Source organism: Hemitrygon akajei, chromosome 14 (genome assembly GCF_048418815.1).
Source record: "Hemitrygon akajei chromosome 14, sHemAka1.3, whole genome shotgun sequence".
Lineage (NCBI taxonomy): Eukaryota > Metazoa > Chordata > Chondrichthyes > Myliobatiformes > Dasyatidae > Hemitrygon > Hemitrygon akajei.
The window spans coordinates 88833744-88852393 of NC_133137.1; the positions used below are offsets into that span (position 1 = coordinate 88833744).

At 43.6% G+C, this 18650-nt stretch overlaps 1 protein-coding gene across 2 annotated transcripts in view; it reads left to right on the forward strand.

Moving 5' to 3' along the window:
• prkcq (protein kinase C, theta) overlaps positions 1-18650 on the forward strand; it is a 123731-nt gene that overhangs the window by 77065 nt on the left and 28016 nt on the right. For both annotated transcript variants that reach the window (XM_073066531.1, XM_073066532.1), the window contains 5 exons: positions 6129-6291; positions 7615-7646; positions 7735-7820; positions 11146-11275; positions 18050-18159. In XM_073066531.1, the coding sequence (XP_072922632.1) occupies positions 6129-6291; positions 7615-7646; positions 7735-7820; positions 11146-11275; positions 18050-18159 (521 nt within the window). The remainder of the gene's footprint in view (positions 1-6128; positions 6292-7614; positions 7647-7734; positions 7821-11145; positions 11276-18049; positions 18160-18650) is intronic.

Here is an 18650-nt window from a genome sequence, read left to right on the forward strand (position 1 = left end):
TGGGATCAGAGTGGTATGGCTCTCTGTCTGTGGCTGTGGAAGGAGTGGTTCTAAATGTTTCCTACCCCCGCCACGAACTATCTACTTTCAATGAGATTCCTGGAATACTTGGATGCATTTTGCGCTGGGGGGGGGGGGTAATTTAATTGCTAAGCACTGCCACACGCTGGTGCCGTTAGTGGAGCTGATGCCTTGCAGTGCCAGTGATCCAGGTTCACTCTACACCTCTTATCATCTCCCAGCTCTGACGCCATTCCCACTCACATACCGACCCAGATCCACCTTTCACCTGCCAGCTCTTCCTCCACCTAATATGATAAGACGGACTTTGACCTCAGGGTCTCCCTTGGTTGTGACCTTGCAGCTAATTGTCCCTGTAACTCTGACACTTCCTCCTGCATTTAATGTTTTAGAGACAGCTTCTTTCTCGCCGCCATCTGATTTCTGAATGGTTCATGAATCCATGAACACTACCTCTCTTTTTGCTCTACTTTTTAAAATATATATTGCTTATTGTCACTCACAGTAATATTTCTGTATTGTACTGTACTCCTGCCTCCAAGCAACAAGCTTCACGACATAGGCCAGTGTTAATAAGGCTGATTCGGATTCTGGTTCTGAGATTCTGTTATTGCTTTGCTTCGTACTGCCTTGAGGCACCATTATATTGAATTGATTTGTATGAATGGTATGCAGGACAAGATTTTCACTGTACCTTGGGTCACGTGAAAATAATAAACCAATTTATTTCTTTATACTGACTATCTCCCCTGTCTTTCAGTCTAGATGAATGGTCTCAACCCAAAACATTGACTGTCCATTTCTTTCCTGGCCTGCTGAGTTCCTCCAGGATTCTGTGTGTTACTCCTGGAAGAACAATCCCTTTCCTCGATCTATCCGTAGAGACCCAGAACTTATTACCTCTCCACTTTCCTTCTGATTGCTTCTCAGAGTCTGCAGTGAATTTCTCATTCCCAACTGATATCCTTGGCAGCTGGTAAAATTCGGTCTTCCCCGGACCGTCCTGGTGCCGTCACAGAGAGCACCCTCACACCAGCCATTGCTGTCCTCCCACAATATGCAAAAATACCAGCGAACAGTCAGGCCAGCAGCACAGATCATTGGCTGCAGTCAACCATCACTGCAGGGACTTGTATGTGTCCAGGACATGGAAGTCATTGTGGGCACTACCCATTCTGCAAACGGTCTTTTTCCAAAGTGCTACAGGTCTGTTAAAACAAAAGCTTAACACCATTTTATAATTTTCTATTCTCGGGCAGTTAATCTAATCTTCCATTCTAGTTAGCTCCCACCCGCTCTGTCTACTGCCCCTGTCATTGCACAATAAACACCTTAAGCTCTTGTTATAATGCTGTTTACAATGCAAATACATGCTGGGATTTATGTATTTATGCACATTTTATTCCAAATTTGTAGTTTAACCTCCAACTTTCTTTATAATTGTTTAATGTTCTTGTTTTTGTTTAATGTTGCATGTCCTGCCCTGACCAACACACCTAGCAAACTGCTAAAACATGTATATGGTGAATGAAGTTTATCCTTGATATCTTTTGCCCAAAACTATAAACCTCTGCTTCTCTCAAACAAATGGGAGAGATGAGGAGTTACAGGTTATGGAGGTAGAGCGGGGCAATAGGACCCATGGGGTCACTTCTTCTTTCCTCCAAGAAGAACAAGCCCCTGTGTCCCCGTTCTAATCTTATAGCTGAAATAAAAGCGCTGACCAAACCAGGCCACATCTTGCCACAGGCACATCATCATCCCCTGAGTATGTCCAGCATTTTCGGCTTATATTTTAGATTTCCAGCATCTGCATTTATTTCTGATTTGCATTTACTTGCCAGTGAAATCCCTCGTCTATAAGAGAGCATAAGTCAAAGGAGCAGAATTAGACCAATTCGACCCATCGAATCTGTTCTGCCATTTCATCATGGCTTGTTTATTAAACCCTTCAACCTCATTCTCCGACACTTGGCAGGTGGATCAACTCTCAGGCATCCACTATGCTGGCAACCCTAGAAAGGTGGATACCTGGAATGTGTTGGTATGGTGGTAGAGGCAAATACGTTAGAGGCTTTTAAGAGACATTTAGGCTCCTTATTTAAGAAAGGATGTGCTGACAGTGGAGAGGGTTCAGAGAAGATTCACTAGAATGATTCCGGGAATGAGAGGGTTAACATATGAGGAATGTTTGACCGCTCTTAGACTGTACTCCTTGGAGTTTAGAAGAATGAGGGGGGACCTCATAGAAACATTTTGAATGTTGAAAGGCATGGACAGAGTGGATGTGGCAAAGTTGTTTCCCATGGTGGGGGAGTCTTGTACGAGAGGACATGACTTGAAGATTGCAGGGCGCTCATTCAGAACAGAGATGCAAAAAATTTTTTTTAGCCAGAGGGTGATGAATCTATGGAATTTTTGCCACGGGCGGCAGTGGAGGCTAAGACATTGGGTGTATTTAAGGCAGAGGTTGATAGGTATCTGAGTAGTCAGGGCATCAAAGGTTATGGTGAGAAGGTGGGGGAATGGGACTAAAGGGGAGATTGGAGCAGCTCATGATGAAATGGCGGAGCAGACTCGATGGGCCGAATGGCCGACTTCTCCTTTGTCTTATGGTCTTATAGATCGACACGTGAATGTGAGGAAGATGGAGGGATAGGGACATTGTATAGGTAGGGTGGGATTCATTTTTGGGTGTGTTTGATTTAATTTTTTTTTAGCAATTTCAGCACAACATTGTGGGCCAAAGAGCCTGTTCCTATGCTGCACTGTTCTATGTTCTATGTGACTTGTAAAGTTGTATGTACACAGAATACTATGGAGTATTTTCGTCACTCTTTTATAGGAAAGATGTGGTTAAACTGGAAAGACTGCAGAGAAGATTTACGAGGATGTTTCTGGGACTCGAAGGCCTGAGTTATACAAAGAGGTTGACCAGGCTGGGTTTTTCTTCCTCGGAATTTCAGAGAATGAGGGGAGATATTGTAGAAATGTTTTAAAATATGATGAGCATAGATTTAAAGATTCAAAATACTTTTATTATCAAACTGCGTATGCAAGTATGCAACCCTGAAATTCATCTTACCCACAGACAAGGTGAGCGGTAACTATTTTTACCCAGGATGGGGGAGACCAAAACAATGAGGTTTAGGTTTTGGTAGTGGGAAAGAATTAAAAGGAACCTGTGGGTGGAAACCTGAGCACCCAGTGGAAACCCAGACAGTCATGGGGAGAACATACAAACTCCTTACAGACGGCAGTGGAAGTTGAATCCCGATCTTACAGCTGGTGCTGTAGAGTGTGTCACTAACCCCTACGCTACAGAGCCACCCTTGTCACGTGCACAAGCACATGTCTGCACAGGTTCAATTGAAACCTTGTATACAGCATTATTACAAGGACATACAGGCAGCATTCAGAACAAAAATAAAACAAAATCTCTACACAAGAAAGCAATTAGACAAAGAGAAAACAGTCCATTTTAGTTCCAAGCGATCAAAGTGTTGTGAAACTGTAGTGACTAAAGTTGTACCAGTTGGTTCAAAAAGAGAATGGTTGAAGGGAAGTAGCTGTTGTTGAACCTGGTAGTGTGGGACTTTGGGCTTCTGTACCTCCTGGCCCTATAGCATATATGTCAAACTCAAGGCCCGCGGGCCAAATCCGGCCCGCGGTGGAATTATCTTTGGCCCGTGAGATAATATCTAATTACTATGAAAGCTGGCCCCAGTAATCGAAGCGCCTATGGCGTATGATATGGCTAATGCTGAGTTTATTCAGGTACCAGGTTTTCAGGGTTTTTAGTGTTTATTCGGCAGTCTTCTTCATAAGAAACGGAATTTGTAAAGTGAAACACTTTGTAGTTATAGCAGAGACTGAGACACATGAGAGCAGGCTGAAAAAACGGAGGCAACGAAAGCTGCGTTCGCACGCGTCCGACTGATCCGGCCCGCATGAAGCTGCATTTTGCTCAATCCGGCCCGTGACCTAAAATGAGTTTGACACCCCTGCCCTATAGTAACTGCAAAAAGATGGCATGGAATGAAGTGTCGACTGTTCATTTCCCTCCATTGATGCTGCCTGACTCACTGTGTTCTCCCAGCTTTGTGTGTAATGGCAGAACGCTGTTTATTGGTCTTTAGTTTTTCGTAAGTTGTGTTGTTTCTCTTTATTTGTCTGCAAGAAGATGAATCTCAAGGTAGTATATGATAACATACAGGTACTTCGATAAAGTTTTACTTTGAACATTGCACTTCTTGCTTTTGAGTACCAGCTTTCCCAGTGGCCTGATTCCCGCAGTTGGCTGTGTGTGATTATCACTGAGGGGGAGGTTGGCTCGCAATATCACCCTCTAGATAGAGTGGACATGGAGGAGATGCTTCGTATGGTGGGAGAGTCTAAAACCAGAGAATAGAAGGGCATCACTTTAGAACAGAGATCAGAAGGGATTTATTTAGCCAGTGGGTGGTGAATCTGTGGAATACGTTGCTACAGACGCTGTGGAGGCTGAGTCATTGGGTATACTTAAAGCAGAAATTGATAGGTTCTTGATTAGTCAGAGGTTGTGGGGAGAATGGGGTTGAAAGGAATAAAATATCAACCATGATGGTGGAAGTGACTCGGTGTTCTGGATGGCCTAGTTCTGCTCCTTTGTGGTTATAGTCTTACGCTACACAGTTGCCTCCAAAACCTAAGCTCCAGCTCTCAAAGTTCAAAGTAAATGTGTTATCAAAGTGCATATATGTCACCCTGATTCTCTCTTCTTTTGTGTGTGGGTGATCACAGTAAATGTGAAAAAAAAATCGATAGGATCAATGAAAGCACACCAAACAAATACAGAGAAATAATCATTGTGCAAAAGACAGCAAACTACGCAAATGCAAAAGCAAGAAAAAAATAATAATAGAAGAAGCTTCCATTGGTCAAGGCCGACCATTGAATGGTGTATCCTGGTTGTCTCTGTATAGGCGAGCCAGGGCAGTAGGGTATAAAGAACAAGCTGTTGCCCATGCACCCTCTCCATGTCGCTGATGAATTTAACGAAACACCAGTATAGTTTGGCACCAGTGGCATCGCAGGATTTGCCAGTCATCATTGAACTCAACGTAGAACTTTTAGAGACTCCAGCACCGGATTTTCCTCGAGGTTTACTCCCAAAGCCTTCCCCATGAGTAGGTGCAGCTGCAAAGCATTGGAGGTTTGAGATCAAAGTCTTCCTTTCTGTAGATGGTAACCTCAGCTGATGAGCCCCATCTATCCAGAGCGGCTGGTGTTAAGACTCCAGTAATCTGCCTTTGCCTCTTCTCCTGTCAGTAGAAACGATTCCACCGGGCTTAGTAACTAAGCCACACATGAAGTCAAGAGCTGGATTTGGTTATCAGAGGCTATTGAGACGCACGCCATTGGAAGCATCTAAAAAGGTAGTGGGAACTCATTTACCCGCTCACCCCTCCCCCCCCCCCCCCGGCTAAGACAACCTTGACAACCATAAGGAACCTAATAATGAATAAATAATTTTAAAGTAATAAATATTGAGAACATCAAGTCAAGTCAAGTCAACTTTTATTGTCATTTCGACCATAACTGCTGGTACAGTGCATAGTAAAAATGAGACAGCATTTTTCAGGACCATGGTTTACATGACACAGTACAAAAAACTAGACTGAACTACGTAATTAAAAAAAACACAGAGAAAGCGACACTAGACTACAGACCTACACTGGACTGCATAAAGTGCACAAAAACAGTGCAGGCATTACAATAATTAATAAACAGGACAGTAGGGCAAGGTGTCAGTCCAGGCTTCCTGTATTGAGCAGTCTGATAGCTTGGGGGAAGAAACTGTTAAGTAGTCTGGTCATGAGAGCCCGAATGCTTCAGAGCCTTTTCCCAGACGGCAGGAGGGAGAAGAGATTGTATGAGGGGTGCAAAGGGTCCTTCATAATGCTGTTTCCTTGTAGAGTCCATAAAAGTGAGTCCATAGGTTGTCCATAAGTTGTGGAACTAGTTCAGTGTTGGGTTGAGTGAAGTTATCCCCTCTGGTTCTGGTTGAGGGGTAATATCTGATCCTGAAGCTGGTGGTGTGACGCTGTGTCTGTTTCTCCCAACAGAAAACAAGGAGAATGGGGAAAGTGAAACTGAAGGCTTGTTCGCTCTGCGCCAACGAAGAGGAGCCATCAAACAGGCCAAAGTTCACAATGTCAAGTGTCACGAGTTCATCGCCACCTTCTTCCCACAGCCCACCTTCTGTTCCGTCTGCCACGAGTTTGTTTGGTACACCTCTTTCACTTGCACTACATCGTAAACGCGGTGATGAACCTTCCGGTTGATCGGTGTAAAGGGGCAGAGGTTGGTTTAAGTTCACGGGGTCAGCTGAAGAGAGCGGGGGCTTGGCAGGGTGGATCTTGACATGCTTTCACTAGTGTAAGTCTCAGAGGAGGGGACACTGCTGCATGTTACGGAGGGAGTCATTTAAAACTAAGGACAACAAGAACTCATAGGGAAACATTATAGAAGTTTATAAGATATGAGAGGTGTTGGTGTAGAAGATAGCCAGGATCTGTTCCACAGGATCAAAATATTTATACTGGAAGGCATGCTTTGAATGTGAGAGGGGATACATTCAAAGGTGTGCAGGGCAAGTTGCTTTTTACACAGAGAAGGGTGAGTACCTGGGATGGTAATGAAAGCAAATATAATTGAGGCGTTGAAGGAGTTCTTAGATAGGCATGATTAATTTAATTTTCTTTCTATTTTAGAGAGAGAGAGAGTATGGTAGCAGGCCCTTCCGGCCCAATAAGACAGAGTTGCCCAATTACAATCGTGACCAATTGATCTACTAACCCTTTGGAATGTGGAGGAAACCAGAGCACCCAGAGGAAACCCATGTTGTCATGGGGAGAACGTACAGACTCCTTCCAGAGAGCAGCAGAATTGAGCCCGGGTCGCTGGTGTTGTGATGGCCTTACTCTAACCATTACGCTACCATGCCACCATGAATTTTAGAATGGAGCGATGTGGACATTGTGCAGGCACAAGAGATTTGCTTAGTTTACCATTTATATTGTGGGCAGAAGTGCCTGGTCCTGTGGTCTATTATTCAGTTCTATGCGTTTACTCGTGAAGGGTGGTGAATCTCTGGAACTGTTTACCCCGGAGGGTTGCGGAGTCTAGATCATGAGAGGGATTTAAAGAAGAGGTAGATGATGTTTCTTTAGCCAAAGGGTGGTGAATCTGTGGAATTCATTGGCTCTGGAGGCCAGGTCATTGGTATATTGGTTTATTTTTTGATCAGCAAGTGTCAAAGGTGACAGGAAAAAAGTAGGAGAATGAGGTTGAAGGGTTTAATAAACAAGCCATGATGAAATGGCAGAGCAGACTCGATGGGCTGAATGGTCTAATTCTGCTCCTTTGACCTGCTCTTCTTTTGAAAGATCAGTGGGTTGGTGGCAATTGAGAACTGAGGCCTGGACTAGATTGTGATTGGTATCAAATGGTGGGATAGGCTTGAAGAACCAACCCCATTTATTCCTGGTCCTAACTTCTTGTGGTTTATGTACCGACAAGTTAAAATCTACCTATTCTTGTTTCTTTTAGGGGGCTGAATAAACAAGGATACCAGTGCAGACGTAAGTTGCTTTCAGCTTCTGAGTATTTCCAGGAAAGGTTTGGATAGTGTTTCTGATGGTCTAATTCCACTGTCCTTCCACCTTCCAGAGTGCAATGCTGCGATTCACAAGAAGTGTATTGATAAGATCATCGCCAAGTGCACAGGGTCTGCTGTGAACAGCAGGGAGACAATTGTACGTATTCAAACCCAGCTGTGAGAAAGTCTTGTGTGTTAGAATTAGTAAGGCATAATGATGGGATGTTTTTCACCTGGAGTTTAAACTAAACAGAGTCATTGAGGAATGAACCACTAACTATTGATCGCCACTTGCTCTAGTCCTACACTGATCTGTCCGCGCTCCTGTCCCCTCAGATTCTACCGCTCTCTTACACACTAGGAACAATTTCAAGCAGCCTGTTAGCTGATTAACTGGTATGCTTTTGAGATGTGAGATGAAACTGGAGGACCCAGACTCAAATTTGAGTTCATTTATTGATCACATGTACATTAGCGCATTGGGTGAGATGCGTCCTTTGCATTAATGATCTGATGTGATGATCTCTAGCAGTCTGTTCTGTAACATAAGATGTGGGAGCAGGAGCTGCTCATTTGACCTGCTGTGCCTGCAACACAGTTCAAAACTCTCACGGCTTATCATTTACCCAGTGCCACACTCTTTCCTTTAATATCCAACAATATATCCACCTCTCTGTCATGACTCAGCCTGTATAGCCCTCTTGGTGCAGAATTTTAAATACTCATTATTTTCTGGGTGAAGATATTTCCTCTGACCTTTGCTCTGAATATCCGAGCCCTGATTTTGAGATTGTGACCCGAGGTCTAGATAACCCAGCCTGGGAAGTCACTCCTATTGCATTTACTCTGTATTTCAGGAATTTCATATATTTTAAAGAAACCGCTCATCTTTCTCCTAAACTCCAGAATACTGAACCCATTCAGAGGCAAGAATATATTGGTCTTTGACCAGAGATGTATATGAACTCCACAGCACAGCACTTAGATTAGGAGAGATAAATATGAGAGGACGTGGCTTTAGGCTGAAAATGGAAAGGTTTCGGGGGAACATTAGAGGGAACTTCTTCACTCAGAGAGTGGTGGGAGTGTGGAGCAAGTTGCCATCTGGCATCGTAAATGCAGGCTCACTCTTAAGTTTTAAGAATAAATTGTATAGACACATGGATGGAAGAGGTCTGGAGGGTTATGGACTGGGTGCGGGTCAATGGGACTAGTGGAATAAGATTTCGGCATATACTAGAAGGGCCGAAGGGCCTGGTTTCTGTTCTGTAGTGTTCTATGGTTCTATTTGCCGGGGGCAGCACACACATTCTGGCACTAACATAGCATGCCCAATAGGGGGCACCCATGAGGAGAGCATGTAAACTACACGCACGCACACACGCACACACCCACCCTACATGTTAACCAGCAATTATTTCTCAAAGGTGATGTGAATTAATAATAATAAATACTTTATTCATCCCAAGTAGGACCCCAAGCAGCAACATTTAAAAACACAATTAGGAAAAATAATAAATTTAATAATAGTAAATATAATAATAACAATATTAACTAATAAAGAACAAATAATAACATACACAATAATAATTTACCAATATGCAATAATAATGTATGAAATAATAAGGCAGAGCCTTATGTGTTCTCAAGTCACACAGAGATGAACTGTTATATATGCTTATTGCATTTGGTAGGGAAGATTGCCTGTAACGATCCTTGTGACCGTGGGGCTGAATGAGTCTGTTCGAAAGGGTGCTCCTTTATCATGCACATTCCGACTCGGTCTCCACACTGATCCAGCAAAATGCAATTGAACTGGAAGCCTTCACCTCACAGTTCCAGTACAGAACGAGGACATCCCTTTGGAACAGGGGTTTCCAACCTGAAATCCATGGACCCCTTGGTCCACGGCATTAAAAAAGTTGCGAACCCCTGCTTTGAAACAAAGATGAGGAGGTGAAATGGTAGAGCAGACTCAATGGGCTAAATGGCCTAATTCTGCTCCTTTGTGTTATGGTCACTGCACTTTATGTAATACAAAACAAACAAAGAAACAAAAGAAAAGGTTGAGAGAGCTTTTTGGAGTGAAGGAGGAGGGAGTTGACTTGTTAGACATGTATCGATAGGTTGGACTGCCAGGCAGACAATGGCTAATACCAGAAGATATCCTTTCAAGCTGGGTGGAGGAAAGTTTAGGGAAGATGACGGGGGTAGGTTTTTAAAACAGGGAGTGGTGGGTGACTGGAACACACTGTCAGGGATGCTGTTGGTACTGGTATTGTTTTATTATTGTTGCCTGTGCCAAGATACAGTGAAAAGTTTGTCTTGTATATTATTCAGAAGATCCCATCATTACACATTGAGGTAGAGCAAGATAAAATTAACAATGCAGAATCAAGTGTAACAGCTTCAGAGAAAGTGCAGTGCAGGTTAACAATTAAGTGCAAGATCGCGAGGACAAGAGTTCATCTCATCGTACAACAGGTCCATTCAAGGGTCTAAAGCAGTGAGATAGAAGGCATCCTTGAGTCTAGTGGTACGTGCTTTCAAGCTTCTGTATCTTCTGCCCGATGGGACAGGGGAGATGAGGGAATGTCCGGGGTGGATGGGATTTTTGATTATGCCGGCTGCTTTTCTGAGGCAGCAAGAAGTATAGGCAGAGTCCATAGAGTGGAGGTTGGTTCCTAAGACGCGCTGAGCCGTGTCCACAACACTCTTCAGATTCATTTACAACTAGGTGACTTGTGCATTCAGATAGCAGGCTTTTCTCTGGTGAACTGGTAAACATTGGTAAGGATCAATGGGGACACACTGAATTTCTTTTTTAGAGACATTAGTGAGCTCTCTTGGTCATCTTAGACTAACAGTGAAGTTCATTCCAGGGAACTTAAAGTTCTTAGCCATCTCAACGTCAACACCATTGACGTAGACAGGCGCATTGTTCCAAGTCAGTAAACTTTAACTCACAGTTAACAGATTAATAGGCAGCATTGGAGGGTCACTGCATTTATAAACAAGGGAGGTTAAGTTCATCAGCTTGAAGTATTGTCTGCACTTCTGTCTCCATTGATGCTGACTTGACCCACTAAGGGTTCTCAAGACTTTCTCCCTCTCTGCAGATTTTCATTACACTTGGTGTCTTCTTTCTGCAGCGATTGAGATGGCAGTGTTTAGCTTGTGGGAGTGGAACTAGATTGTTCGAGTGGTTGGAAAGTATTTTCTCAATCAACAGTCCGTGACATTTGGCAGTGGAAGCTTTAACTCGTGTTAGGATTCTCAAATCAAGCTTAATAAGACAGCTCAGTGTTTCCAATGACTCTACCGTGTTTTCGGTAGCTAACACAACTGCTTGAGTCAGCCGTAGAAGCCCAAATATTATCTTGTCCTTATCTATCTGTGAAACGTTCCACTTTATGTTCAACTCATGTTCTCTCTTCATCAGGGCTTTGCACTAACCACCAATATTTTCCTTTGCCTTCCAGTTTCACAAGGAGAGGTTTAAAATTGATATGCCGCACAGGTTTAAAGTCTACAACTACAAGAGCCCAACTTTCTGTGAGCACTGTGGAACGCTACTGTGGGGCCTTGCAAGGCAAGGGTTAAAGTGCGAAGGTAAATGCACAGGTCACGCCTTGAACACCTCACTTCCTGTCTGCAATCCACTGGGAATTTTTCCTCTGCTGCTCCCAGCCTCTCCTTCACAGCTCCCTTTAACAGGAACTTGACGTGATATAATGGAGCTAACGGCAAGGCAAGGTGACATTATTGTGGCAGAAGGTTGCCAAGATGCAGAAAGAGAAGTGGAAAGGTTTAGGGAGAGAATTCAGAGCTTAAGACTCGGGCACAGGTGGCAAACCATGGATATTAAAGAAATAATGAAGCCAGAATTAGATAGATACCCTAAAAGAGTTGAAATTGGAATTGGTTTTTCATCATCACGTGTATCAAGGAACTGTGGAATAGCTTGTCTTGTATATTGGTGATACAGGTCAGATCATTACACTGTACACTGAGGTCAAACAAGGTAAAAGAAAGCTAGGGCTTTTTCTTTGGAGTGAAGGAGGATGACAGGTGATGTGATAGAGATGTACAAGTTGATAAGAGGCATAGATTGAGTGGATAGCCAGACTCTTTCTCAGAGTGGAAATAGCTAATACCGGGGGTGGGGGGGGGCATAATTTCAAGGTGATTGAAGGAACGCATAGAGGGGATATCAGAGGTAGGGTTTTACACAGAGAATAGTGGGTGTTTGGAATGCCCTGCCAGGTGTGATGGTAGAGGCTGATAAATTAGGAACATTTAAGAAACTCAGGCACGTGGGTGATAGAAAAATGCAGGGCAATGTAGGAGGCCTTATTGTGCTGACCTTTTAACCTATTTCAATATCGTGGGTTGAAAAGCCTTTACTGTGCTTTAGTGCTCTATGTTCTAAAATAATAAAGTGTAACAACTACAGAGAAAGTGCAGTACATGTAAACAGTCAGGTGCAAGATCACAATGAGGTAGATTGTGAGGTCAAGGGTCCATCTTGCCATGCCAGGGGATTGTTCAATAATCTTACACAGTGATAGACTCTGTCCTTGAGCCTGGTGATAACATGCTTTCAGGCTTTTATACCTTCTGCGTGATGGAAGCTATTGGTATTGGTTTATTATGCCTACTGGTTCATCTGTGCAAGAGAGCCAAAGGCTCTTGCTCAGTACAATAGCAATTGCTGCAAAAAAAAAATCATAACTTACATGAGTGATAAATCTGATTCTGATATGGTTCTGTGTTGTTGACTGAGAGTGGTAAGTGGTTGGGAGCAGCAAGCTCTGGAGAGGCATTCTGTAACGCTGAGCCTTTATAAGACCCTAGTCAGGCCGCACTTGGAGTATTGTCAACAGCTTTAGGCCTCATATCTCAGAAAGGATGTGTTGTCGTTGGAGACAGTCCAGAGGAGGTTCATGAGGATGATTTCAGGAGTGAAGGGGGTTAACATATGAGGAGCATTTGGCAGCTTTGGACCTGTACTCACTGAAATTTAGAAGAATGCATGGGGATCTCATTGAAACCTACCGTGTTGAAATGACTAGATAGGGTGAATGTGGAAGGGATGTTTTCCTATTGTGGGGGTATCCAGAACTAGAAGGCAGAGCCTCAAAATTGAGGGATACCCCTTTAGAGCAGAGGTAAGGAAGATTTTTTTTTAGCCAGAGAGTAGTAAATCTGTGGAATGCTCTGCCACAGACCGCAGTGGAAGCCAAGTCCATGGGTATATTTAAGGTGGAAATTGATCGTTTCCTGATCGGTCAGGGCTTCAAAGGATATGGGGAGAAGGCAGGTGTGTGGGGTTGAGTGTGATCTAGGATCAGCCATGATGGTATGGCAGAGCAGACTTGACGGGCTGAATGGCCTAATTCTGCTCCTATGTCTTATGGTCTTATTGTCACACATGTCCCAAGATACAGTGAAAAGCTTGTCTTGCATATTGTTCATACAGATTAGCTGATTACACTCTGCATTGAGCTAGAAAAGGTAAAACTGACAATGTAGAATGAAGTGTAATAGCTACAGAGAAAGTGCAGTACAGGTCAACAAAGTGCAAGTTCAAAAGAGATCCTATCGCATTGGCTGGGAATTGAACTCGAGTCTCCCATATAGAACGTGAAAATTTTACCCCTGATCCACAAATGCCCGGGCTTCTGTAGGCATGGAGGTAAGCGTTGACAAGCCAGTCAAAGATTTGAAAAGATGGCTGAAGATCTTTAAATTGAGCCCCTGCTTAGCTGGGAGGCAGCATAGGTCACTGAACAATGCCAGTGGCGAGCTCCAGTTCATTGTTGTGTGCACAAGTACAGTTACAGTGACAAACTTGCAGATGCATCTCAGACATACAGGTTTAGACAGTATACAGAACCTAACTGATACACTTACGGGACAGTGAAGAATAAAGTATGCAAAACAAGCCCTAATCAGAGGCAAGTCCACGCTAGTACAAGAGGTATTGTTACTGAGGTAGAGTTAAGGTTGTGCAGGTGAGGTCAAGAATCTGATGGCTGTAAAACCATAAGACATAGGAGCCCACTCAGGCCGTTCAGCCTATCGAGTCTGTTCGCCGTTCAGTCCCTCTCAAACCCCTTCTCCCTGTAACCAAAGGACAGCCTTGCTAATCAAAGGTACCTCGTGGCCAAAGGCAGCTGTGAGAGGATGGCATGGCCCAGATGCTGGGGATCCTTGATGGTAGCCCCTCCTGTCGATGCTGCCTGTGATGGGGAGGGCTGTATGAGTGACGGACTTGGGACAAGTTCAGACTTCTGGATTACCTCAGGTTCAGGGAGAGTAAAACACAGGACAGGTGTAGCCGCGTCACAGAGATGCATCTACTCCGGGTGGAGCTCAGTTGTAGATGATCTGTCCAGCGGTACCAAGACAACATAGTTTTAAGGTAATTAGAGAAGTTTAGAGATGTCAAGGGTAAGTTTTTTACACAGAGAGTTGTAAGTGTGTAGAGCTTGCTACCAGAGATGATAGTAGAGGCAGATCCATTATCAATATTTAAGAAACTCTTAGGTAGGCATATGAATGGTAGAAAAATGGAGGGCTATGTAGGAGGGAAGAGTTAAATTGATCTTAGAGTATGTTAAAAGGTTGGCACAACATCGTGGGCCAAAGGACCTATTTTGAGCTATAATGTTCTATGTTCCAAATTCTGTCAGCCTCTATTTCATCATTGGGAAAAGGCTGAAAACAGACCCTCCAAAGTAGTTATCTCTGGATTACTCCCAGTGCAACGTGCTAGTCAGGGCAAGAATAGGATGATGGGATGGATGAATGAGTGGCTGAGGAGGTGGTGCAGGGGGCAGGGTTTCAGATTTCTGGATCATTAGGATCTCGTCTAAGGAAGGTATGACCTGTCTTTTTTTTTTAAAAAAGGACGGGTTACAGCTGAACCCGATGGGGACCAATGTTCTTGTGGGCAGGCTTGCTAGAGTGTTGGGGAGGGTTTAAGCTAAGTTGGCAGGGAAATGGGAATCGGAGTGATAGGGCTGAGGAAAGGGCAGTTGGTATACAAGTAGATGAAGTGTCTGGTGAGATTGTTAGGAAGGACAGGACGATGAAAGGGTGACATTGCAGTCAGTGGGATGAGATGAAGTGTAACATAGGTGCAAAATAGAAAAGGGTGATGGATTCTGGACTGGAAGTGTTATATTTGAATGCACACAGTATACGGAATAAGGTAGATGATTTTGTAGCACAGTTAGAGATTGGCAGGTTTGACATTGTGGGCATCACTAAGACGTGGCTGAAAGAAGATCATAGTTGGGAGCTTAACATCCAAGGGTGCACACTGTATCGAAAGGACAGGCAGGTAGGCAGAGGGGGTGGGGTAGGTCTGTTGGTTAAAAAAAATGAAGTCAAATTCTTAGAGGTGATAAAGGATTGGAAGATGTAGAAGCATTGTGTGTAGATTTAAGAAGCAGCAAAGGTAAAAAGACCCTGGTGGGGGTTATATACAGACCCCGGAACAGTAGCCAGGGTGTGGGCTACAGATTACAATGGGAGATAGAAAATGCATGGCAAAAGGGCAATGTTACGACAGTCATGGGAGATTTCAGAATGCAGGTAGGTTGGAGCTGGATCCCAAGAGAGGGAATTTGTAGAATGCCTACAAGGTGGCTTTTTAGAGCAACCCCTGGTTACCCCCACTAAGGGAAAAGTAATTCGGGGTTAGGTATTGTGTAATGAACCAGATTTGATTAGGGAGATTGAGGTAAAAGAACCCTTGGTAGGCAGTGATCATAATATGATAGAATTCAACCTGCTGTTTGAGAGGGAGAAGATAAAGACAGATGTATCAGTATTACAGCGGTGTGAAGTGAATTACAGATGCGTGAGAGAGGAGTTGGCCAGAGTTAATTGGAAGGGGATACCAGCAGGGACGATGGAAGAAGAGCAATTACTGGGGTTTCTGGAGGCAACTTGGAAGGCACAGGATAGATGCATCCCAAAGATGAAGGGAGGATGATGCCACCATGGCCAACAAGGGAAGCCAAAGACACCATAAAAGCAAAAGAGGGGGCATACAATAGAGCACAAATTAGTGGGGAGTTAGAAGATTGGGAAGCTTTTAAGAACCATCAGAAGGCAACTAAAGTAAGCATAAGAAGAGAAAAGATTAAAAATGAAGGTAAGCGAGCCAAAAATCCCAGGAAGAATATCAAAAGCTTTTTCAGATGTATAAAGAGTAAAAGAGAGGCGAGATTTGGATATTAGACCACTGGAAAATGACGCTGGAGAGGTAGTACTGGGAGATAAAGAAATAGTGAATAAACATAATGAGTATTTTGCATCAGACTTCACTGTGGAAGATTCTAGCAGTATGCCAGAAATTTGAAAGTGTCTGGGTGCAGAAGTGAGTGCAGCTGCTGTTACTATGGAGAAGGTGCTTGAGAAGCTGGAAGGTCTACAGGTAGATATGTCACCTAGGACAAATGAACTATGCCCCAGGGTAGCTAAAGGGATTGTGGAGGCATTAGTAATGATCTTTCAAGAATCACTATTGTTTTCTTTGAATTTTCCCCCCTTACCTTAAATGCATACCCTTTAGTCTTGGACATTTCCACCCGGGGAAAAAATACGGGCTATCAACTTTTGTGTATGCGTCTCATAATCTTGCAAACTTTTATCAGATTTCCCCTGGGCCTCTGCCGCTCCAGAGAAATCAAACAAGTTTGTCCAACCTCCTGTTATAGTACATATCAGCAGCATCCCAATAAAACACTTCCACACCCTTTCCAAGGCCTCCACATGCTTCTGAGCCATCAAAATTGAATACAATACTCAAAATGCAACCTAAGCAGAGTTTTATAAAGCTGGTTCTTGAACTCAGTGCCTTGACTAATAAAATCAAGCATGCCAAACACCACCTTTGCCTCCTGTTCAGGCGCTTTCACAGAGCTATGGATATGGACCCTAAGATCTTTCTGTACATGACTACATGTTTGGAGTTTTGCCATAAATGGTGTGTATTTGATCTCCCAATGTACACTTCGCACTTGCCTGGATTAATCCCCGTCTTCCATTTCTCCACCCATATCTGCCACTGATCTATATCAGCTTTAGGAATGAACAAGTGACGTAATCTGAATGTATACAGCCAAGAGCTTTTCACTACATCTCAGTGCATGGAGCAAAAATAAGCAAGCTCCAGTTCACATCATGTTCAAGTTTAAGGTTTATGGAAAATGGGAAACTCGGTCTTTTATCACCAGCACTAATGGAGTGTGAATGTGTCCTCTCTTTATTATGAACTTGGAAATGCAAGTCCATAGAAGTTAACCAAACAGAACATTGGGAGATGGGTATTTGGTTGCTTGAATTATTACAGCAGCCTGAAGGCACACACTCAGCGATTCAGGAACAGCTTCTTTCCCTCTGCTATCTGATTTCGAAATGGACATTAAACCCATGAATACAACCTCACTACTTACTGATTTCTGTTTTTTTTTTTTTGGAACAATTTATTTTAACTTAACGATTTAATATATATACTGTAATTCAGTTTTTTTATATTTATTTATCATGTTTGTCATTGTATTGCTGCCGTTCAGTAATGAATTTCATGGCATGACGGTGATAAATCCGATTCTGACATGCTCTGAGATACGGTGAAAATCTTTGTTTTGCATGCCGTCCTTGCAGATCACCTCGTCACATCAGCACATCGAGGTAGTACAAGGGTAAAGTAGTAACAGGATGCAGAGTGAGGTGTTACAGAGAAAGTGCAGTGCAAAGGCAGACCATAAGGTGCAAGATTATGACGAGGTAGATTGTGAGGTCAAGAGTCCATCTCTTTGTACTAGAGGATCATTCAAAAGGCTTATAGCAGCGGGACAGATGTCGTTCTTGAGCTTCGTGATAAATGCTTTCAGGCTTTTGTATCTTCTGCCCGATAAGAAAGGGAGAACAGAAAATATCTGGGGTGGATAGGGTCTTTAATTATATCGGCAGCTTTCCCAACATAGGGAGTAGCATAGACAGAGTCCATAGACTGATTTCCCTGATGGACTGGGTTGTGTACGCGGTTCTGTGCAGTTTCTTACAGTCACTTGCACAGCTGTTTCCATACCAGGCTGTGGTGTATCCAGGGATGGTAGAGTTTATGGGCGTTGATTAAAATTAGTGTGGGCCAATGGGGGCATGCTCAACTTCTTTAGCCTCTGAGGAAGTAGAGGCTCTTGATACAGCTAAAGAGCAGTGTGGCAATAGACATCCAACAGTTGCTTCTAACTCCTGTGGATTGTCTGAAAGTTCCAGCAGAACAGAGTATCTTAGAAAGCAGCCCTTGCCCTGTACCAGTGTTATTAACACAACAGCCCTGACGTTTGCTCTTCTCTCTGTCAGAATGTGGAATGAACGTCCACCACAAGTGTCAGAACAAAGTGGCCAACCTGTGCGGGGTGAATCAGAAGATGATGGCTGAGGCCTTGGCCCAGATAGAGAGTGAACAACAGGTACGGAATCGCTGCTTGTTTCTCGGCTTCTCAACTCTGTGCCAAATAGAAGGTCAGCAAATGCAAAGCAAGTCCCGTCGAAAGCTCGAGATTCTGTAGATGCTGCAAATCTTCAGAAGGCACACAAAATGCTGGAAGAACTCAGCAGGTCGGGCAGCACCTATGGAGAGCTATAAAGAGCCACCATTTTGGACTGAGACCCTTCACCAGGACCATCAAAACTAAGTTCAGTTGATTATTGCTCTGCGAGCGAAAGGTCGTTTACAAAAGAACAGCTCCTTCCATAATAGCAAAACTGAAAGCAGGTCAAAAAGAGGTAGAGCGAAGATGAGAAACCAATTTCTCCAGCTGGTGTTTTGTAAATCCCGAGAGCGCATTAAAACGAAGGCAGCTTAAGTAAATCGGAAATATGTGGTAGATGCTCAACAGGTCAGGCGGCATCTGCGGAGAAGGGAACAGCTCCGGCTGATATATCCACAAAATGCTGGAGG